General features: G+C 38.0%; 1 protein-coding gene across 11 annotated transcripts in view; it reads right to left on the bottom strand.

Moving 5' to 3' along the window:
- Positions 1 to 5,754: 5,754 nt before the first annotated feature.
- Positions 5,755 to 24,145, bottom strand: part of rgs3a (regulator of G protein signaling 3a) — a 185,604-nt gene continuing 167,213 nt past the window's right edge. For 10 of the 11 annotated variants that reach the window (XM_084114347.1, XM_084114350.1, XM_084114353.1 and 7 more), the window contains 4 exons: positions 13,579 to 13,680; positions 11,509 to 11,570; positions 9,940 to 10,106; positions 5,755 to 7,436 (listed from right to left, as the gene is read on the bottom strand). In XM_084114347.1, the coding sequence (XP_083970473.1) occupies positions 7,236 to 7,436; positions 9,940 to 10,106; positions 11,509 to 11,570; positions 13,579 to 13,680 (532 nt within the window). In that variant the 3' untranslated portion in view covers positions 5,755 to 7,235. Of the gene's footprint in view, positions 7,437 to 9,939; positions 10,107 to 11,508; positions 11,571 to 13,578; positions 13,681 to 13,806; positions 13,929 to 24,145 lie in introns of those variants that run through there. The other variant, XM_084114349.1, reaches the window with a different exon arrangement.

The following is a 24,145-nucleotide window of genomic DNA, read 5'->3' as shown; positions in this document are numbered from 1 at the left end:
CTTGGAGTGATTTTTTTTTGGGGGGGGGGGGGGGGGTAAAAACAAATATTGCATCACAATAAGTGTAATTGTGATTGTCAAAACATTTGGTAACTAAATAGAATTTTATGAAGTTTAGTGACAACATGTTACAATGTTTACATTGTGACTGGTAGGATACAGTTTTTATTATTGCTTGACACAAATTTCAAGATTTCAATTCCATTCTTGTGATTTGATTCCGATTTTGATTCAATATTGACTAATTTGGATACATGTTTATTTTAAATTTTATTTAAAAAAATAATCTCACCTAAATCTGTAAACATAGAGTGCCCAATCTGCTGGTATTATTAAAGGTTAAAAATAACATTAAATTAAATATAATGCAGTTTTTGTTATAATAACAATTATTTAATGACATAAGTAAAAATATAATAAATATGTAATATAGTGCTCAGCAAAATCTCCTCTCTAGCTATTTTTTTCTATTCAATTAACATGCTTTGGTCGTTAAATGGCTTTCCTGAGGTAAATGTAACGTTATGTGACATAATTGTTCTCCTGCTGTTATATTGACCTCTTTCCGTGGTTGAAAAACACTAATTGGTCGATATTATGTATACTTTCGGTAAGTTGTACTGCATCTTTAAGTAAAAAAGTAACAGGTGATCGGTTCACGTGCACTTGAACTGAGGCGCTCAGCGATCTGTCACGTCACATTTACAAACGCCAAACGTATTTTTGTCTGAATTTCGTAATCAAATTGACGGAATCTAAGAGCTGAGAATTAGTTTAATATTAAAAGTACCTCTTTGCTCCACAATTTTTCTGTGCATGAGAAAATGGATGTGTGGCGTGAGAGCGTATGAAAAGTGTCAATTGCGTGAGTCTCACGCTCAATGCGTGAGAGTTGGCAGCCCTGGCAATCTTATTTTATTTTCACACTTTTGTTGCTTGTTCATGCTTATAATGTTGTATTTTAGCACAACATTCCCTCTAGAACCTCTGCAATCCCTCCTGATGTTTCTCTCTCTCAACAGCGGCTCAGAAACACGTTACATGAAGAGATCCGGAGGAAGATGAACAAAAGCTGGTTTTCCTGAAGATCCCGGCTGCGTCCCAAATCACATACGTCTCTATACAGTAGGTGAAAAACAGTGTGTGACAAAAGAAGCATGTCTGAATTCACAGTACTCATAAAACAGTGGGCGAAAGGTCCCCGGATGACCTATACTACTTCTGGTGAGATTCTGAAGTGTTCACGATGGACACTTTACTGTCCCATGAGGCCACAGGAGAGGATTTATGAATGATAGTGAAGCGCCACAACTGACACTGGTTGATCATGTGATAATGACAACATGGTGAATGTAGTACGTCCAGATTGCATTCATATATAGAACATACTTTTTCAGCAGTCTTGAAGTAATTACTGATTCAAGAACAGCAAGAGAGAGTGCGATCTTGGACACAGGGCCCTGTGTTTTAGCCTGGCTGCGCCCTCCTACGCACTTCCGCTCAATTTTATTTTCCTTCAGCACTACGTCTGGGACTGCTGTATATTCTTAGGTTTCCAGAAACCAATTTTTTGTAGGACCAATCAGCGAACAGAGGGAGTGGCTGAGAACGATGACGTTGATGTAATGTGTCAGTTTGAGTTCAGTAATGGCAGCGGAGAAAGACGTGAGAAAAGCTATTCGGTCCGTTGTTGCAAAACTGCCGAATATATAGAAGTTAAAGCCGGAGCTAGAACAATGTTTGCTAAGTTTTGTTGGTGTCCATGATGTTGTGGCCCTCCTCCCCACGGGGTTCGGGAAAAGTTTGATTTTCCAGCTCACTCCGCTAGTGGCGAACGATAGGGATGCAAAGCCGATAGTTGTTGTCGTCTCCCCTCTTGTTGCACTAATGGAGGACCAAGTGAAGGAGGCAGAAAAGGAGGAGTTTGGAGTTTTTAGGAGTTTGTGCTGGGCAGCTCGGGGTGCACGATGACCGTGACCTTTTGGACGGTGATCACAGCATTTGCGGCAGATCCGAAACGACCGCAGCGGCATAGATATATACACTTGATGTCGCCTTAAAGACATTCGTTCCAATGAACTGCCGTAGACAAGGCGACTTCTAGTGTATATATCTATGCACCAGTCTGCGTACACGTCACACACCAGGATGCGCGCGCGCCCTCAGATCACTTGGACGTGGTTGTGTATAAGAGGTAAAAACGATATAAATACTGTTTGTTTTCTCACACAAACCTCTCGTTTCGTGTCTTAGGCCATCAATGTGTACTTACGATGGGGAATTGTTTAATTTGGACGATGGGAAATTGTTTTAATTTGTGCATGCTCTTAGACAGTGACCACAGACCTGCATTAAATGACTGACAGACAAGAACGGTTTGACCTAAAAATATCAAAATTGAAACTATTGTGGAAAAAAAGACACCTACATCTTGGATGCCCTTGAGGTAAGCTAAAACATACCCAAATTTAATTTCAAAGTGAACTATCCCTAATGATTAGACCCAGCTTTGACTGTTGTTAGTTGTTAGTTGACTGGATACATCACTGTCCTTAGTGTCAAATATACATTTAGAATTTACAATTGTTCCTTGAACTCTTAAATTCGATGAACAAAACCTGCAGCTCTCGTTGACAGACATCTTATTCTAAACATAATCCTCTGATCATTCTGACTTCTTGTTTCCGGCCGGTTTGGTTTCGGCGCATGACATACGTCACGACCACACGTTAGCGATTGGCTATGGCAGATCCTGAGTGACTCTGGGCAGATCCAATAGTTTTGAACTTTAACAGAGAACCCGCCTACAAGGAAGTAAACGTTTCTCAATGGAGAGAGGCCAGACTCTCTGTACAAATGAAATGTACGAGAGTCTGGTAGAACCAGGCTACCTGTGTTTATCATCTGAGCCTCATATATATTTGTCCATGTTCATATTCAGACTTTTGAAGGTGATGTATGTAGTTTCTACGACACTACAAATTTTGTACCCTTTTGCTGATTTTTTTTCAACTGATTAATTAATACGCATCGGAATCAGTGTGCGAGGTTTTTGTGCGTGACGAATACGAAAAAATGGAGATCCTGGACCACAAAACCAGTGACATTTTTTTGAAAAGCTGAATAAACAACCTTTCCATTGTTGTGTGGTTTGTTAGTATATGACAATATTTGGCCGAGATACAACTATTGAACATCTGGAATCTGAGGGAGCAAAAAAATCGAAACATTGAAAAAAATCTCCTTTAAAGTTGTTCATTTATGTTGGCGATTGTGCTGCATTCACTCACAAAAATACATGTTTTATATATTTACGGTAGGAAATTTACAAATTATCTTCATGGAACATGATCTTTACTTAATATCCTAATGATTTTTGGCATAAAAGAAAAATCGATAATTTTGACCCATATGATGTATTGTTGGCTATTGCCACAAATATACCCGCGCGACATGTGACTGGTTTTGTGATCCAGGGTCACAAATGAACATTTGGACCTTAAGTCTAACCCAGACTCGTTTTCATGCCTGTTAAATTCAATATGGCGTCTAACTTTACTAAGGTCATTGCAAAATAAGAAGGGGCCATTAGACTTTAGATCCATGACGATGAGAACTGAATGCCTTCAGGAAATTTTATTTTTTATTTTTTCAGATATATTTGTATTACATCACTAAATTGTATGATTTGCATTGATCCTTTCTGAGTAATTGTTAAGATTCACCCTACATAATTTATTCTAATAGATTGCACACTACAAAGCAAAGAAATCGAGTTCAGAAGAGAAACACAGTATTGTTGTGTATATGATTGAGTGAATTGAACACTCTCTGTTTTGCTGTGTTTTAGCGGGTGTCTGAAGAGCAGACAGATGCTCATGAGTGTGTTCAGATACATCTGACATGATTATTGTGAATTATTCTGATCAAGTGCCCTTGTTGGGTTGGCAGGGCTTCTTGAAGCCATCGAGGGCCACGGGTTCTCATCAGCTCTGAAGAGCTCACTCAATTTTGATCTCAAGAGGGGTGAGCCTTAAAATAAAGCTCATTCAGAGAGATCTCGGGCCTCATTTATAAAACACGCACGGATTTGGTCTAAGAGAGTGTGTACGCTAGCCACTCCAACGTTTAGATTTATAAAAACGGTTTTGACATGAAAAAAGTGCTTAGCGTCACATCAGGACCTAACCTACCGTACGCACTTTTCCTTGTGGCAGAGTCGGAGAACTGCAGGTACATATGTGGACATCTAATGCAATAATAATACAATTACACAGCATTAAAGTTCAAATATTTAGTATGCATACTTTGGTTCCAGACATGTAAATTATTTCGCTCAGTCTATAGGCTATAAAATGGCCTATAAAGCAGAAATATATTTCACATTTGTGACCCTGGATCACAAAACCAGTCACATGTCGCACGGGTATATTTGTGACAATAGCCAACAATACATTGTATGGGTCAAAATTATTGATTTTTCTTTTATGCCAAAAATCATTAGGATATTAAGTAAAGATATTTTGTAAATTTCCTACCGTAAATATATAAAACATGTATTTTTGTGAGTGAATGCAGCACAATCGCCAACATAAATGGACAACTTTAAAGGAGATTTTCTCAATGTTTAGATTTTTTTGCACCCTCAGATTCCAGATTTTCAATAGTTGTATCTCGACCAAATATTGTCCTATCCTAACAAACCATATATCCATGGGAAGCTTATTTATCCAGCTTTCAGATGATGCATAAATCTCAATTTCGAAAAAATTACCCACTGTGACTGGTTTTGTGGTCCAGGGTCACATTTCACATATTTCATATGCATGTTTTTTGTGAGTACGTTTGTTATTTGCACTTACATTTTCTCTGAATCACACATACGCACATTTGATAAATGATCTTAGATTGAATGTAAGACGGTTTCTACGCGACATTTGATAAAAGAGGCCGCTCAGCTCCGAAACATTCACACACATTCCGCTGGGATTTGTTTGATCCTCAGTTCTAAATGATGGGAAATCCTGGGAAAGGGTGTGATGAATATAACAATGAGGAATGAGGGAAAACAAATAATAAATGTGTCTAGCTCAAGATTTTAGCATTAATTGGTGGGGGTTTTGTCTTATTTTTTCTTCAAAATAATTACAAATTTAGGTTGCTCTTTATTTTACAGTATGTGTACTTACAGTGTACTTACCTAAGATAGTACTAGTTAATATAAGGTAACTTCATGGGTTAAGGTTAGGTTCAAGGTTAGTACCTAGGTATTACATTGTAATTACTATAATAAGTTCATAGTATGTACATGGGGAAAAGGACTGTAAAATAAAGTGTTTCCCAAAATTACCTATAAAGCTATTCATCATAATTTACTTTTCAGGCTGCAAATCAAGTAAGAGTGTCATGGTGGATTTTCAACATACGCCTTTTCAAAACTTCCACACCAAACCTCCAGAAGAAACAAAATATTCAAAACCCCCAACCTATATTTTTATTACTATAAAAAATAAAAAAAAGAGTTTTTCTAATTTCCCATTCCCAGTTGCGGATTATTTTCAGTGGTGCAATATGCAGTAATGAGCATTTGAGGAAACGAAATGTGCCTAAATTGTCACGAAAACACCTTCTGGACGTCTTTCTTTTGGTATTACTTTCTGTTGATTGTGGGGTAAACACTGACCCGGACATCTTTATCGGTTTTATAAAATACACCGATAAAATACATCAATAAAAGAGAGGCAGGAGGCAATGTTGTCGATTTTTACCATCTAAATGTTTTATTTGTGTTTTGTAATGACACTTTTTAAACCTCTATTTTCTCTTGCACTTGCTATCTTAGGAGATGCATTGGAATTGTAAACAGTTAAAATGATAAAATACATTTCATATAACTACTTACAAGCAGTGTACGTCCAAAGCAGAGGACGACCATACCTGCGCCACCCCGGTTTATAACAATACATGTCATTTTATAGCTTTAAGGTTCACATATTTACATAGGTACAGCATGGTACAGCGCTTTTCATGGTGCGCCCACAAAACCTTGTGTGTTTTTATCTTTTTTTAACCATTTTTTCTTAAGAATCATATATACATCCATTAACCCGGCTGCCTGCTGCCAGGGAAACACAGTTAGAATAATTTGTGTACTAATGTAATCCTTACATTACCAGTAACTTACAATAATATTAATGCAGAGCTCAATCCATTGTCTTTTTCCATATAAAAGGTAAACTCATCCATAAGATAAGTCCACAAATAAAAATAATAAACATATTGCACTTACATCAGGACAGCTGCTGACCTGGATCAAAGTGGAAAAGGGAAATTCAGCTGAGTGCAATGAACAAAGCAACCAGTGAAACTTATTAATAAATAACTACATTTTTGTACTGGTAAAACATGTCGTCGTTCTTATTAACAAATGAAGGGACAGATCCTAACTGACCTTGTGCCCTATTAAATATCGAGTGCATGATTTAACCTAAAGTCCGAAAAGTGAGGAAACAAAGGGTTAAATAAGTCTGGAAGCTTCATAGTTGAGTGCCGTAATATCCTGAGAATACTGTCTCTTTCATTCCTAATATGTGGCGCTACAATGAATGGCTTATTGGCTTTACAGATCGCAGCTAAGCATGTTTTGTACAGTCTTTAGAGACCAGCGACAGTCCATTTCAAGCCCGGAGCCAAACGTTCGGCCCGTTCCTCTAGTGCGTTCCTTTGTACATTTATCTGATTAGGTTATATCTTGTGCCAGCGACGTCATCATGTGGCGTGGAGTCGACAGACATGGAGGAGGGTTCACAGGAACACCAGTGAGCATAAGTGCATGATCGTCGACGATTCTTGCGTGCCATCCAGACGCCAAACCCCGCAGAGACGAGGCGCTTTTCAGTGTCCGGGAAAGTCATCATGAAATGGAGAACGAAGCGAGGTTGGTGGCTCGATCAGAAGAAAAGGAAGAGGTTAAACAGTACCCAGTTGTCATAGTGTTAAAGAGGCAATAGCGGCCTCCATAATCTCCAGCACACAAATGAAATAACATTCAGATGGGAATAACCAGCATTATTCAGCGTGGTGTTGCCCCACTCGTCCAGCGCCACTCTATCTTTCACCATTTGTGCATTTCTCCACCCTCTGTCTTTCTGCCACGTTAACAGATAGAATGGCTGATGACAATGAAATGCTAAGTGAAAGATGCTACTGTATATAGTGTCTCTCTCTGTGTCGTCTTAGGAGGAGGATGATGTCGACGTGCTGCTTGGTTTCTTCTGATTCACTAAGTCCACGTAGAGCTCTGAGCGCAGAAACCGAGCGTACGAGTCTTTCTCCATCAGGCCGTATATCCTCCTCTGGGCCAGGTCGAAGCACGAGCGATTGATGTCTTGCAGGTTCTCTTTAGTGTGTTCCCTGGTGTAGGAATCCAGATTCACCTGCGGGACAAAAGAAGAGCCGTTACTTCCAAGTCCACAGTCGTTTTAGTCAGAGATGCAGGGGTGTCCAATGGACCCTTTCACCGTCTATTTTCACGTCGTTTTACTTTGTGCTTTATACTTTGGGCATTCGTTTACAGAAAACTGGTTCAAACTGAATGTGAGCGTTTCTAATACAACGGCTGAGGGAGTGATGGCAAACTTGACATCTTTGTATTATCTTTGTCTTTGTCTTCATATTTTGTTCCCCTCTTTTGGAAAGTCACAGAAACACTATCATGGATTTTTTTGGAAATGCAAAAACTTATATTTGTTGTAGTTCACCACTAAAGAAGTTTACCCAATTATGATGACTTCTGAGAGCCATGAAATGTGAAATTGAACCAAATGACAAACTGCTGCTTCCAATACTATTTAACTGGATTTACGGAAGTTAATCATTTTTAGAATCCACATTGAAACAAAATCATGTTTACAATGACTCTGAATAATCTGTTCATACTCAGGGTTCGTACAGATGCTGTAAAATGAACTTTCAAAGACTATTTTGTTGGTTTTCAAGGACTACAATCAGAGATCTCACTTATCAAACAATATCTTTATTCTCGTTCAAATACAAAAAAAAAGTAAATGTGGATAAACATATACTAATAAGACAGTTGCTGTGGGAACATTAACAAAGCCCTAGAACTTTCAGTGCATAGAACAGCAAATAGAAAGTGGGAATAAACGTCTAACACGATTCTTATTAAAAGATGTAATAAGAAAACAATTGATTTCATTTGTAAAATCTAAAGCATTTCATTGTAAATAACTACAAAGTAATTATATTGCAGTCTAATGACTTGTTTGCACTAAAAATATAGTTTAAGATTTCGGTTTACTCAAATTACAGATACAAGGTATCCAATATACAAATTACAACTTATTTAATCATATATATATTCAATACAAAGTGTATAATGGCTATTATTGTTCAATAAATAATATTTTATATTATAATGTTGACGTACTTGGTATTGAGAAGCGGTCTGATGGGGGTTTATCAACGCCTTCAGTGCAGGTTACATACGCCAATAGGGGACTTTAAGAGCGAGTTAGTGGAACATTCATTAAAAAAAAATGCTGATTCATTCTGGAACGAAGAAAGGTTTAAACAAGGGGATTATTTTAACTTTGAACAACACCTTATGAGGCGCAACGCTTCTGACGCTTCGAAGAGATCAATGCATTGACCAGCGCTGTCAGTCACGGGAAACCCCCGTAACCATTGAAAGGATAATATGACAAAGATAATGATTTTTTTTTTTCTTGAATATATGATTGACCTGAAGAATGAAAGCTGTATCATATACTTGGAAATAAATGAGCAATATCAAGCTCATAGACATATCAGATGGGCAGCAGCGTACATTTTGCGTGAAAGTATTTATTTATTTCAAACAAAAATGTAACTTTAATTTGGCTGTTTTCAAGGGTTTTCCAGGACTTTTAAGCACTTTAAGCACCTTGTACGAACCCTGCATACTATTTGTGGATGTACAAAAATTCTGATCATAAGCAAGTCATGTAGACTTCAGTGGTAAACATTTTCTTTACAACAGCTCATGGAGATTGGTACACAACATAGACGGGCTTATTAACTTTTAAAAGGTAGAAGAAAACACTTCCCATATCTTCTGTTGTTGACATTGGTAGTGTTTGATTATTGTGTTGGGTCGCTTCATTTTAAAATCTGGGTCCTGAAGCTAAAACCAGTTGAGAAAAACAATCTTTTTTATATAAACCTGCTCTTAAATGGCACATGAAAATCAAACTGTGGTTGGTCCCTTAAAGGGATAGTTCACCCAAAAAATGAAAATGTTGTCATTACTTACTCACCCTTAACAGCACCACATGACTTCCGTATTAGGAAAGAAAAGTCAATTGATGCTGTCACCTGTCTTGTTACCAAAATTATTTTGTGTTCAACAGAAGAAAGAAACTCATACAGGTTTGAGTAAACTATGACAAAATTTCCGTTTTTAAGTGAACTATCCCTTTAACATTTCAGTGAATCGCTCTCTTCCAGTCTTTCCAGAATAAGCTGAAATCTGGACTTCATGCTGGAAGTCAAAGATCTGGCAGTGTGAGTCTACACAAAGCTCAGCCTGATTTTCACCGCTGGAAAGTTCAGCGAGCTCCTGCTGCTCGTCTCATTTTGAGTTTCCAAACTGCCTTCCAAGTTTGGAAAATGAAAACACGCACTCAAACTGTCAGATGTGTGTGTTGTGCGGCCAACAGGGAGTCCATTAGTCAGGCATGACATCATATCCTCCATGGCTCTGACAAACGTTTTAGTTTCATGACACAATGCGGAGCATTTTAAGAATATTTCCAGCCAAGCTGCTAAATAATACAGAATGGCATTGAGACTTAACTTTTTCAATTCCCACTTAGAACTTTTAACCGTGGACGTTTGCAGTCTGTAAAAGTTCAGATAAGTACGAGACTTCACGCTCACCTCTTTACAGGACTGGATGGCGATGAATTCCGCATAGATTTTCTTAGCTTTCGATGTCATCTTGGACTGGGATTTAATCTTCTTGTAATCCTCGCAGGCCAGCCAGAAATCCAGATTCTCTTCACTGAACTCTGTGCGCAAGAAAGCTCTGAACGCCGCCAGCCCATCTGATGAGGGAGAGGGAGGAAAGAAAGAGGCAGAAAAAGGGGAGATGTTATTGGATGGATAAACAGAGAGCCATGGCAACGGCAGCCTCCACGCGCGCCAACCCGTGAGTCAATACTAGCGCATTAACCAGACAAGAACACGACTCTGACCAAGACCCTCTCTCATCCAAGACTCTCGCTGCTATGCCTCGGACGAAACATTACTCTCTTATTAATTCAACATTTCTTATTGCATTTCAGTGACTCAAACTCAAACCTTCACATTATTTGTGTTGCAGCTTGCTATAACTAGAATGCAGTTCAAGCTAAATTATAACATTTGTACTGATTTTAAATCATCTTTTCGTAACCAGGGATGCCATTTCCATTATACATCTCAATCCTTTTATGTGACTTGCAAGTGAATTTCCGTGCCTAAAACAAGTGAAAACAAATGTGTCGGTTCTACACTGCAAAAATGCTTTTCTTTCTTAGTATTTTTGTCTCGTTTCCAGTCCAAATATAAAAAAAAATCTGTGGAAATTAATCAAAATGAAGTGAGTTGTTGCTTAAAACAAGCTAAATTATCTGTCCATGGGGTAAGTAAAGTAATCTTAATTCAAACAGAAACAATATTATTTTTCTTACCCCATTGGCAGATCATTTTGCTTGTTTTAAGCAAAAATTCACTTCATTTTGATTAATTTCCCCAAAACACAAAGACATAATACCTTGTGGCATTTTACTACTTTAGTAATCGCATCTTGATTTATGATTTTTTTTATATTTGGACTGGAAACAAGACAAAAATACTAAAAAAGAAAAGCATTTTCTTGCAGTGTACAAGACAACATTTAATGAAGGATGTGATTGTTTTTCAAGTGTCTTCCTTACAGTAGCGCTGCATACTGACATTTCCTTTCAGATCTAAAGGCGGCCAGCATTAAAATAGAAGGAAGTGTGGCTCCGTCCCAAAGCACGCAATCACCTTTCCGTTCCCATCAGAGCCTGCTGATAACAGCATGTGGATGCGCTCAGCCTTTCACATGAGGGAAACATTCGCTGCGGAAAAAGTGTCTCACAAGCACTCTGAACCTCACAAAACCACTGAGTCTGATCAAAAATGAAAAGTCATGATATGGATGGTGGGCTTTTGTCGGAATGCTTTAATCGGTGGTCTTTCTCTGACTCCATACGGATCTAGGACTCATCTGGGATTACTATGAAAGGCATTGAGCATGTTCAACAGAGCGTTCATTCAGTGACTCAGGAAGTCGAGAGGAAACATGAATGCCTAAAACAATGCAACAATGCAAGCCGACATCCCTGTGGATTCAAGCCAAGCCAAAAGGAATTCGGCAAATACAACAAGTTCATTATATTACATCCACAGAAGCATTATAATAAAGAAAATATGTCTTACATTTGTGGACGAGCAGCTTGTCCAACGATTCTCCCCACTTTATCGCCTCTTCCGGAGTGGGCCTGCAAATAAAGGCAGTGCGGTTCTTCAGCAAACCCATCTCTGTCAGGTTTCTCATTGTATGACCCATTCGAAGCTGTGCCCTTCTCTCGCTCGAGTGTGTGTGTTTGTGTGTGTGTGAGTCTGAGCGTCTGAGTGAGTCTCTGTTGGACGGCCTCTTTTATTTGTCCCTCTGTGAAGAGGCGGAGCTCAACCAATAGAACGGTGTGTTAGACAGAGGCTCCGCCCACTTCTTCTCTCAAAGACTCATTCTTGTCTTCACCGTCTGTCTAAGCTCAGCTCCTACAGTCTGCAGCCTTAACACTTACTATGACACTGCCTAATAAGGGAACGTTATCTAACAGGGAAGCATTATGCGAGATAAAATCATAAAGTGTGCTGAAGCAAAGATCTGTGCTTTACACCTGTGAAAATTCTGACCTACTTACAACTTCTGTGCATTCATTTGATGATATCTGTTCCATGAACAACTCATATTTTGCAGGTTATGTATAGCTGAACATACTTAAAATAACAATGTCGCCCATCAAAACATCTCTGCAATGTTTAACCCTAACTCTAATGATTTAACCCTGTGATGCATGACATCCACTACATTAGACAGATCTTTGGAAGTCAGTGTTGGCCAGTGTTGTTTTAGTAGCATTGAGATACTCTTATTTTTTTGTTAATATTTGGAATATTTGGAGTTGTCAATATTGGGGAACACTTTATTTCGAGGGTCCACTTTAGACATTCTACTAACTATAAGTAACTTTGCAAATACATGTCACCTAACTCTCATTAGAGTATTAATAGACTGTCTGCTTAATATCCGCTAACAATTAGTGACATTCTACTGACTGTAAGTTATTACATGTCGACTAACCCAAACCCTAACACCTACAAGTCTACTAAAACTCTAATGAGAGTTAGTTAACATCTAGCTGCAAAATGAGTTAAAGTTAGTAAAATGTCTAAAGTGGGTGTAACCCTAGAGGGTTTTTATTAATTATTATTTACTAGTTTTAGTTTATTTAGTTTTAGTTATTTTAGTTCAAATTAATGAAAATGAGAAATGCTGCCTCGGCAACTAGCTGAAATAAAATAAGTTGAAAAAAATTCTATTATATTTTATTTCTGTTCTGGTATCCTCTGAACTTTATATTATTTATAGACTTTGATGACTACTAATCAGGGCTTGACATTATCTCTTTTGCTCACTGGCCACTGTGGCTAGTGGTTTGATATAATGCTTTATAGATGTTTTTAATATTATCTCATAATTTGGCATCAGGAATATTAGGCTGCTGTCACTTTAAGACCTGATGCACGGATCCATTATACTGTTACACGTGTTTTCTTTCTCAGCTGTTTACATTCACTTAAAACACAACTGACTGTGTATAAGTGAATACTCGCAAAGATCAGCATTTTGACAATATTTTGTGTGTATTTGACTGTTTAAGCGCAATAAGCATTGAAAATGAACTGTGTGCATACTTTGAGTGTGAGCACAAAATCTGCGGGAATGAGTAAAATTATGCGCTGAAATTCAAGCCTTGAAATACAAACAATATTCATCCGGAGAGAATGAAACGAGTGAGTGAGGAGAGGCGGGTTTGTATGTATCAGTGTATTAGAAGCATTTCAGATATTTCAGAATCGGTATTAAAAAAAAATCTATATATTTGACAACGCTACATTGCACATAGTTTAGTTTTTAGATGCCTTAAAAAATATATATACAAATATAAATCTATATATTACATATAAAATTCAACCCGCCAAAGTGGCTTGTAGGAGTGACACACTGCTGAAATACACACACATTTGGCATGTGTTAATGTCAAGCCCTGCTGGTAATCGTTAATATCACAACATTTTCACTTCCAAACGTATTGATCTAAAAGACATCCTTTCAGTTAGTCTGTCTCTTTCATCCCACACACACATGAGCAGAGAGCCACCAGCTGGATCATTACCCAGCAAGCAGGCGGACACCACACACACACACACACACACACTTACTTGATAGACTTCAAGGTTTTGTCGAGCTTGCCGACTGGGGTGCTTCCGGGAGACTCATTCCTCCTCCTCAGGAAAGCGAGCCGGTTCTTCATGTCTTTGGCCCTGCAGAAAAACGCACAGAAGAGTAAGAGTTGAGTTCTGCAGCAGGTCATAACAAAACCAAACCAACACATCCATCTCAGTCCCGGAAAACACAACGGCATAAATCCAAAGCGCGGTAACCCATACATGTTCTCCTCAATCCGCAGTTATCAAAGTTGAGCCGCCGCTTGAAGTTCCTCTCAGTTCTTTCTGCCTCTCGTCGATCTCTCTTCTTCGTCTGAGCGAGCGGATGAGTGAAGGGAGGGTTCTCAACTCTCCACACCGTCGATCCGCTGTTCAGGAGCCACCGGGGGTCCCGGGAGCCCTAACCTAAGGCCGACGGGCCCCGGGGACTGAGTGTTCACCCCTGGATCCCGGTCTCACGCAGCTCTTCCAGAGGAGCGCTGATTTCCACTGTGGTTTGCAGATCCTCTGCCCTCATCAGCTCATCTGACCTCTTGCACCACCGGCACACGCTCATGACAGCGCCAAAAAAAGACGCTCAATCCCATTTTTGGCCCTCCCAAGGCCAGCGTTCCTACATAAAGCACACGCGGAGAGTTCCTGCGGTCCAGGATTGAGCAATAAACCCTCTTCACTCAAAAAATAACACTGAATAAAATATCCTTTAAAAATGCCATATAATAACGAATATAAGCTTGTTTTTTCAGCTGTTGTTGTGTAACATCTTTGAATGTGGCTCATCTCATCAGAACTACTCACTTTTGTGATTTGACACTGTTTATCTATTGTTTTCCTGGCGGTTCGTATAAATCTGTAAAAACATCTGTATATACACCACCGTTTAAAAGTTTGGGGTCGGTAAGATTTGTTCATGTTTTTTAAATAAATCTCTTCTGCACACCAAGGCTGCATTTATCATTTGATCAAAAATACAGTAAAAACGTAATATTGCCAGATATTATTACAATTTCAAATAGTTATGTGAATATATTGTAAAACGTAATTTATTCCTGTGATCAAAGCTGAATTTTCAGCATCATTACTCCAGTCTTCAGTGTCACATGATCCTTCAGAAATCATTCTAATATGATGATTTGATGCTCAAGAAACATTTATGATTATTATCAATGTTGAAAACAGATGTGCTGCTTCATATTTTGAGGAAACCGTATGACATTTTTTTCAGAGAGTTTTTTTATAACATTACAAACTGTCGCTTTTGACCAATGTAATGCGCCTTTGGTGAATAAATCATTTATTAAAAAAAAAAAGTTTATATAGGATAGTGACAACAGTCTGCTAAACAAGTCAAACAAGGGCATTATACTGTATCATAAATACCACAGCACTTATGGCAGTATTAATTGTTTATACAGTGTTTCTCGTCAGTAATGTCAACACAGCGACGGCAGAAACAATCAAGCCAGGTCCCGTAAGAACCGCTGTTAATAATCCGAGCATATTCAGCCCTCGGGGTTCGACGACGGAAAGCGTAGACGAGCCTCGACAGGAAAGAGGAAGTCTGCAACTATTTATGACATATTACGTGGTCCTGTAGGCCTGAGCGAAGAATTCCCCTTCTTCAGAGAGACCAATACTGGACAAATACAGCACTGAGATCTTCTCTATAATCCAGGTAAAGTCTTGAACTAAAACATCTGGATTTGAAGACCAGTACTGGACAAAATACAGCACTGAGATCTCCTCTATCCAGGTAAAGTCTTGAACCAAAACATCAGGATTTGAAGACAGAAGTTGTTTCATTTAAGACTGTTAGTGCCTGAGAATCCGATCTGCTCAACAATCTGGGAAACGGGATGATGAAACATTACTCAGCTTCGCTGTGACTAACTGACAGGAAGCTCCTCACACCAGACGTTTCAGAAAAAAAGCAAATCCGCTTTGAAAAATCAACTCCATGAAATAATTAACGAGTCCAAATGCAATACACACATGTACCTCACTATGTAAATGAGGACATAAACTGCTATAGTTCAATATCATTAATTACAGTGAAGTTTGCCTTATTTAATATGGTGTATACCCTCCAAAGGAAAGGTTTGTCAGATCTAGATAACTGGAAAAACTCATTTTCAGTTCTGTGGTAAAACATTAAAGTCATTATTCTGTTATTCTGTCATTTTTAAGATATTTAAAGTCTTATCTGAAATGGTGAAGTCCGATCTGGTTCATATTTACTGTAGCTATCTCTGACGTTTGCCAAAGGCATCTTTTTATTTGGAAATAAGAATGTGAAAGCTGAGAATTGAAACCCGCGGGAGTCTGATCAGATAACATAATAACTGCTGAAATCATCAGGATTTTGAGGAGATGAACTGACTCGCACGCATAATTTCAAACAGCTCTCAAAACACTCAAAATGCCAAAAATGCAGTATTTTGGATGGATTATGATTCCGCTTGCAAGCTTGGATGTCAAACTTTGCCCACTTGCGAAAGAAATGGAGCAGAGGAAACAAATAAATCAAATTCCACAGCTCTTCTAGAACGAAAATAGTGCTTTTACAAGGAATAAATGAATGCCGGCCAATGGCAATGTATCGGAGAGATTTATTTTTAACTTCCAGTGGGAAGATCTGGATTGAATTGTGAGGGCCTGAGAAGGAGGGTGTTGGATCGAACACACTGGAGGAAAGTTCTCGCCAGTTTATGGGTTCTGGAAAATATTTTGAAGTGTAATGAATCAGTTTACGGTCCAGGTCACGTTTCACTGCGATCTCAGAGCTTTAGTGAAAACAGATCAACACAAGCAATATAAAAACTGAGTCCTGCAACTAATGTACTGTAGCAGACAGTGATATAAGGCTGAGTTTGTCCTCAGTCAGTCTGCAGGTTTGTTATGGATGTCCAAGTGACATTAAATGCAATGCTGCCACCTACTGGATATGATCATTACCAACACTATCTATATCACCATCAGCCTCTTGAGATGAACGAGTACTCTGTGTAAAAAATAGAAAGGTTTTAACGTTTAAATTTGTTTGCATTTTGGTATGAAACCTATTTATATTAAGTTGTTTATGATTTGAGTATATTCAGGGTGTGAATTATGGGGAATTAGCTGAACATGAAGCTTTACCTTAAAATATGAAGATGCATTCCTAGACGCATTTAGCATTAAAGTAAATATGCTATAAAACCGCGCTCATTCAGGGATGTGCATTTATTGCATGAACAAAGAACATAATGTGTTTAAAATGCATATCCACTTCAGTTGAAGGATGACATTTGCTTCTTAAATGCTGTTAAACTGAACGTTCAAAGCAAATGTTTGCTGAAATAACTCTGGAACTCTCTTCTGCAAGTTTTGCATGAAAGTGATTGTCTTATTACTTTTAAATCACATCTTAATCATCTTTTTAAATGAGCTTTTCCTGATTAGTTATAATTTATGTATGATTTTAATGCTGAACTGATATTGCTTTGATTGTGTATTGTATGACTGTCATTAAGCTGTTGAGTGTTTTGAAAGGCGCCTCTAAATAAAATGCATTATTATTAAATCTTTATAGTATACAGTTTGTACAGTATAAAAACCATTACACCTATGGGGAGTCCCCGTAAACCACATATACGCACGTGTGTGTGTGTGTGTGTGTGTGTGTGTGTGTGTGTGTGGCCATTCAGTGCCACAGTGTTGAGATTCCACACTGCTTTGCAACACTGTTAGTAATGGCCATGTTGCATCAGTCAGCGAAAAAAAGCCATGCCAGTGAAAATATGTTACAGATTATTAGTTGAGCTATAAAAAGAGGAGGAAAGAGCACTGAAAAATCATATTCAAGAACTCAGTTACTCACTGGGCCTTTGGCTGAGATCAAGCATAGTAACAGTGGTGTTTACTTCTCAAACAAGGTAAATAAGGACGTACTGCATCCCAGTTAGACTTAATAGAGATATGTTTCATTTACTTAACAAGCATTTTAATAACATCTTTAATGTCACCTAAAATTCCTTTACATTACATAGGAACTTACTTGCATTCAAAGTTTATATTTTATAAATTCATGCATTCGTAGGAAATCAAACCCATGACCTTGCTGGACTGTATGAACTACAAACTACAAAAAAAAAAAAAAACACACAAATGAGTCAGTTGTTGACAAAGCAAAATATAAAGCTATTTAATTAATAAAAGTTTTTTTAAAGGTCTTTGGGATGTGCTGGAGGAGACCAGCTTGAATGCGTTGTCCATACAAGATCTAGACCAAAAAATGTATGCACTTCTTGATGTAAATAAATGTTGTGATATTATTTCCATGAAGAGATGCATACATTATTTGGCCAAGATCTTGCAAGAGTCCAGCACTCTGTAAACTCTCCTCCAGCACATCCCAAACACTTTCAATGAGTTTAAGATCTGGCCTCAGAGGAGCAGATTCATGTGTGAAAATGATTCTTCATGTTCCTCGCAACCATTCTTTCACAATCTGAGCCTGATGAATCTTGACATTATCATCCTGGAATATGATCATGATGTTCTTCCTACACGGCTGTTTAAGAAATGAAAAGCTTAAGCATTTGCCTATTTAAATACGAACAGCGACTTTTTATTTTTTTGGGCGGGCAGTGTGTGTGTGTGTGTATATATATATATTCACATCTCAAGAGGGTGTTGATCTCACCTACTAATTAACTACTAAGCTCTTTCAGGAAGACTTTTGGAGAAAACAGAACAAAAAAAGGTCATCTTTCTGGCATAACGCATGATTATTAGCGACGTCCAGTTGTCGGCGGTGTGCGGTGTGGAAAGACAGAAGGCAGTGTCTGCATTGCTGTAGTGTGACAGCAGTCAGAGGTCTCTCACGCTTCAGAGCCGATCATGACCCCTCATTTACAGAAAACACTGGGATAATTATCCAGCAGAAGCAGCTGCTCACGGGACAGGCCTGTAATCTCTCGACAGGAACACACACGCCCTCGCTGGAACTCATCAATCTAGCTCTTCTGAACCCGTCGACAGAGAGAGAAGACGCTCGCAGGACACAATTATCTCCAGGCTTTCCTATTCCCACTCTGCCCAGCTCACATTACTGCCCATAATAGAGTCAGCGCTATTCCCGGCTGTGAAACCAGGACACTTGCTGTGGGAAACACATTTAGAGAATGACAGCGATTTAAAACCGGTGTGATGTGGGCTCAGATCCCAACAGGAGCGCAGTTTCTCCACCGAAACACATGATGTTGGTGTTTCTTTAAATAGTCATATTTGTTCTGGGAATGTGTTTTTGTATGTGTACACGAACCACACAACACATCTGCTGTTGTTAAGAAGTGTGTGCAAGTGTGTCTTAACATCGTGCGGATTCAATGAAGCGAATGTTCATACTGCATTTTATGGTATTAACTTATATTTATGCAGTAGTTATAATCCATTTATTACCTGTTAACCACTTTTTGAGCATAGAATTGAAAATATAATATGCAATTTGAATGCCTTGGAGCTCAGAGTTTGTCTCTTTAATGAAGACACTTGACAGATTATTGAAGTGAAAAAAAAAAAAAAGTTTAAAAAAGTGGTAGAAGTTTAAGTTTATTGTTAAGAAAAATGCACAAAAACACTATCCAATTTTTATATGAAACATATATTGAAAACTGCGAGAAAATAATAGACATAAATCTAAACGAATTGTGTTTCAAATTTTAGGTTGATATCTCAAAAAATGAGCTTTCAGTAAGATGTAGTTTGGCGCAGTACCAAACGTTTCCACTAGATGAAATTTGTCTGTGTGTGTGTGTGTGTGTGTGTGTTCACTTGGCAAGTGCCAAACCTTTAACCAAGTTTTGTACCATTTCAAAGAAGCAAAAAAGTCCAAAACGTACAGATGTTCAGCCAGAAATGACTGAATCGCAGCGCAGAGCCCAGTGCTCAGTCTCAGTTTCATGAACTTCACGATTAAAAACTAGAGACTTTAGAGCAGTCGTATGAAATCTCCTCACATTAAAGCTTCAAAAGTTCATGTTCAATTTTTGAAACTTGTAAAAGAGTTAGATGAATCCCATAAAACATTTTACTAAAAAAAAAAAAAAAAAATCTATATTTTGCATTAAAAAATTAATTCAAGCTCATTGTGGTGACGTTTTGCATTTGCATTTGTTTGTTTTTTTCTTTACCATTAATCTCTATTATGATTCTAATTAGATTTTCATTACTTAAATTATGAAAATGTTTTTTATAAAATACCTCTAAACATCAGAACTCAAGGCTTCCCGTGTCCCGCTCCCGAACACCACAGGAGAGGTGAACTCACGTCACCCTCATCTCCAGCTTCTAAAATATCCTTCTATTTCTGCTCTCTCTCTCCCTCCCTCTTCTCATTAGCGTGAGAACTCTCGCAGCAACAGAGGAGAACACTTGTAGGAGCGTTTGGTCCCTACCTTTCCAGGTACTTCTCCGAGAAATCCACCATTGTGTGTAACGTGTGTGTGTGCGTGCGTGTGTGTGTGTGTGTGTGTGTGTGTGTGTGTGTGTGTGTGGGATGGGGCGGTCGAATACTCACATTCCTCCAACAGAGAGAGAGAGAATGTGTCTTTATATAGCACATGATCTCAGAGAACTACTGTGAGCCAATCACAGGCCAGATCTATCTATCTATCTATCTATCTATCTATCTATCTATCTATCTATCTATCTATCTATCTATCTATCTATCTGTCTGGCTGTCTGTCTGGCTGTCTGTCTATCTATCTATCTATCTATCTATCTATCTATCTATCTATCTATCTATCTATCTATCTATCTATCTATATCTGTCTATCTATCTATCTATCTATATCTGTCTATCTATCTATCTATATCTGTCTGTCTGTCTGTCTGTCTGTCTGTCTATCTATCTATCATATGTCTGTCTATCTATCTATCTATCTATCTATCTATCTATCTATCTATCTATCTATCTATCTATCTATCTGTCTGTCTGTCTGTCTGTCTGTCTGTCTGTCTGTCTATCTATCTATCTATCTATCTATATCTATCTATCTATCTATCTATCTATCTATCTATCTATCTATCTATATCTGTCTATCATCTATCTATATTTGTATATTTTTATATTTTATTTATGTCAACTGTATGTTTTGTCTACGTGTAGCACATTTTGACCAAAGCAAATTCCTTGTATGTGTAAAACACTACTTAGCTATAAAGTTTCTTCTGACTGACTTCTGGTCTGTCTGTCTGTCTGTCTGTCTGTCTGTCTGACTGACTTCTGGTCTGTCTGTCTGTCTGTCTGTCTGTCTGTCTGTCTGTCTGTCTGTCTGTCTGTCTGTCTGTCTGTTCATTGATGTGATGTTTATATATCTGTTTAAAATGTAGGGTAAGTTAGATTAGCTAACACTATTTTTTGAAGGTCCACTTCACTCATTCTAACTGTAAGTAACTGTAACTCCACCTCAAGAGTCATGACAGTATTAGTGGAGTCTAGTTTTTCTCAATGGCTTTGGCTCAATTCTCACATGAGACTTTTTTTCACAAAACAGTACGTTCAGATCTCTGAACAATCAGTTTCTTGTTCACATCAGATTTTAATTTCTTACTGATTTACTGTAAACGAACTGCATGTGCTTGACACATGTGTGCACAAGAGTATATTTATTTACAATGTGCAGAATGACTATATGAACACGGCTTGTTGATCAAAACTGATGAGTTGATTCTCAGTGAAACGGTCAAACTCTTCACAACTTCTAAACATTCTTTCATTGTGGGATGCAAAATGATCCATTCAGTGATCAAAATCTGTCAGACATGTAATATTCCATAAATATTTATGACATGGAATGTTTGTAATGTTTGCTAAATTGGCAAATGGCCTGTTCATTGTAATGAAAATGAATATGAATCAGAATCTTATCCATCAATCTCAGAACAGCAGCAGCTACATCAGTACTGTATTAATACATCTGTGTTCAGTGCATGTTCAGTTTAGATATAACACATCCCTGCAAAAAATGAATGTACTGTATAAATACAAACACTTTTTTTCTTTTTGTGTACTACAGTATTGACTTTTCCCAGTCAATTTTTACATACGGTCTGAATCTGTATTTAAATCTCAGTGTGATACACGGACAAAACTGACATTCTTGTACAGTATAGAAAACTGTTAGCGTCAACAAAAGAGTTGGGGGGGGGGGCATTAATTTTGTATATAACAAATATTTCCATAGTGAAAAAACATCTAAACACGTTGATCAGTGTGACACAATGACAAAAACACTTATTTTTGGTACTGTATGGCCAATACTGACACAATAACGAGGTTTTGAAGCATGAATTAAATGATTTGGGTGAGATACTATGGTTTGCAGACATGCCATAGAGTTCTGATGTTCCAGCAAACAGTTGTGACAACTGAGCTTACAGTTTAGAGAATGTTAAGACTGCGAATGAGAATAACTGTGATATCTGCAAACTCTTTATTTTGATGCTTTCCAACAAACGTTCTACTGACTTTAAGTAACTTACATGTCAACTTATTCTACTAACACCTAACACTAACCTTAAAGGAACACGCCGAATTGTTGGGACTTTAGCTTATTCCCCGTATCCCCCAGAGTTAGATAAATCCATACATACCCTTCTCATCTCATGCGTGCCGTAACTCTGACGCACCCACCGCTAGCCTAGCTTAGCACAAAGACTGGAGGTAAACAGCTCCAGCTAGCATACTGCTCCCAATAAGTGACAAAATAACGGCAACATTTTCCTATTTACATGTTGTGATTTGTATAGTCACAGCGTGTGCAAATAACAAGGTCACATGAGACACAGCCATCTTCTAACCGTATACATACTGGGAACTATATTCTCAGAAGACGAAGCACTGCTACTTCTGCGGAGTGATTTACTCCAACTCTGAGTGAACTCTCTGCTCCTCACCACGACTCAGGCGCTGCGAGCAAATCACTCCGCCCAAGTAGCTGTGCTTCGTCTTCTGAGAATATAGTTCCCAGTATGTATACGGTTAGAAGATGGCTGTGTCTCATGTGACCTTGTTATTCGTACACGCTGTGACTATACAAATCACAACATGTGAATAGGAAAATGTTGGTGTTATTTTGTCACTTATTGGGAGCAGTATGCTAGCTGGAGCCATTTACCTCCAGTCTTTGTGCTAAGCTAGGCTAGCGGTGGGTGCGTCAGACAGAGTTACGGCACACACGGAGATGAGAAGGGTATGTATGGACTTATCTAACTCTTAAGTCCCAAAATGTCGCCGTGTTCCTTTAAGCTAACTGTCCAATACTCTAATGAGAGTTAGTTGACAAGTAGTTGCAAAGTTACTTAGTAGAATGTCTAAAGAGGACTATTGAAATAAAGTGTAGCCTTAAGATTTAAAAAAAAAAAAAAAAATGATATTTTATGTTTATCCAGCAAGGATGCATTAAATAGATCAAATGAGACAGTAAAAACTGTTACATTATAATAAATAAAAAAGCCTATTTCAAATAAATGTCATTCTTTGAAGTTTCTATACATCAAAGAATCCTTAAAAGAAAAAAAATTACAGTTTCCACAAAAAATATGAAGCAGCACAAATGTTTTCAACATTGATAATAATCATAACTGTTTCTTGAGCATCAAATCATCATATTAGAATGATTTCTGAAGGATCATGTGACACTGAAGACTGGAGTAAAAACTGGATAAATTACACTTTAAAAGCTATTCAAAACAGTTAATATCTCACAATATTTTGAGCACATAAATGTAGCCTTGGTGAGCACAAGAGACTTCTTTCTATATATATATCGATTTTTATATATATATATATATATCAGAAATCAATTCTGACATTTAGAATATTTTTTAATTGTCTTAGTGGTGTAACTGTCTGGAGATTGGTACTCTCTTATTACTATCCATAAGTTATCTCTCATTTATTGTAAATAAAGAATAAATTATAACTTATTATTATAAAATAGACAGATATACTGTACATCTAAAAGTAATGTGACACAAGGACAGCTGCATGAACTCTGAAAAACTGGCTTGATTTATCCACTAAAATCTGCTGCTCAAATATCATACATGTGTTCATGTACATGGACTTAAAATGAGAGTTCATGCTATGAATCACTGAGGAGATGTTGGTGCGTGATCATCAGATCCCTGCACTCTGTGGGATTCCTCTGTGAATGGTCACGCTCATGAGGTAATGTGATGACAGCCAGCGTGGGACAGGCGGTGTCCACACCTGTGTTGGCGAGCTTGTGTTTGTGTCCCGTCAGAAGAAAGCAGCTGTGTTCCCTCGGGTGAGCCGGAGCCCATAACTCAGACTGCTCTTACACTGCTCTCAGATCAGCGCTAGTGTCAGAAACCAGGTGCGAGGAAAAGAAGAGGGAAAGACAACTTCCCTCTGTTAGAGCCAAACCAGGTGCATCTGATATCACATTAACTGATCTGTGCGAGGACTTCATCAAGAGCTTTATATCAAACCTGAGAAAGCTTCCAGATACTTCAGATCAATTTCACATGCCACTGTGTTTATAATAGTGCT

This window comes from Abramis brama (genome assembly GCF_963993115.1).
Source record: "Abramis brama genome assembly, chromosome: 5".
NCBI classification, from domain to species: domain Eukaryota; kingdom Metazoa; phylum Chordata; class Actinopteri; order Cypriniformes; family Leuciscidae; genus Abramis; species Abramis brama.
Note: the sequence above shows the minus strand (reverse complement) of the source record. Positions and strands in the feature narration are given on the sequence as shown.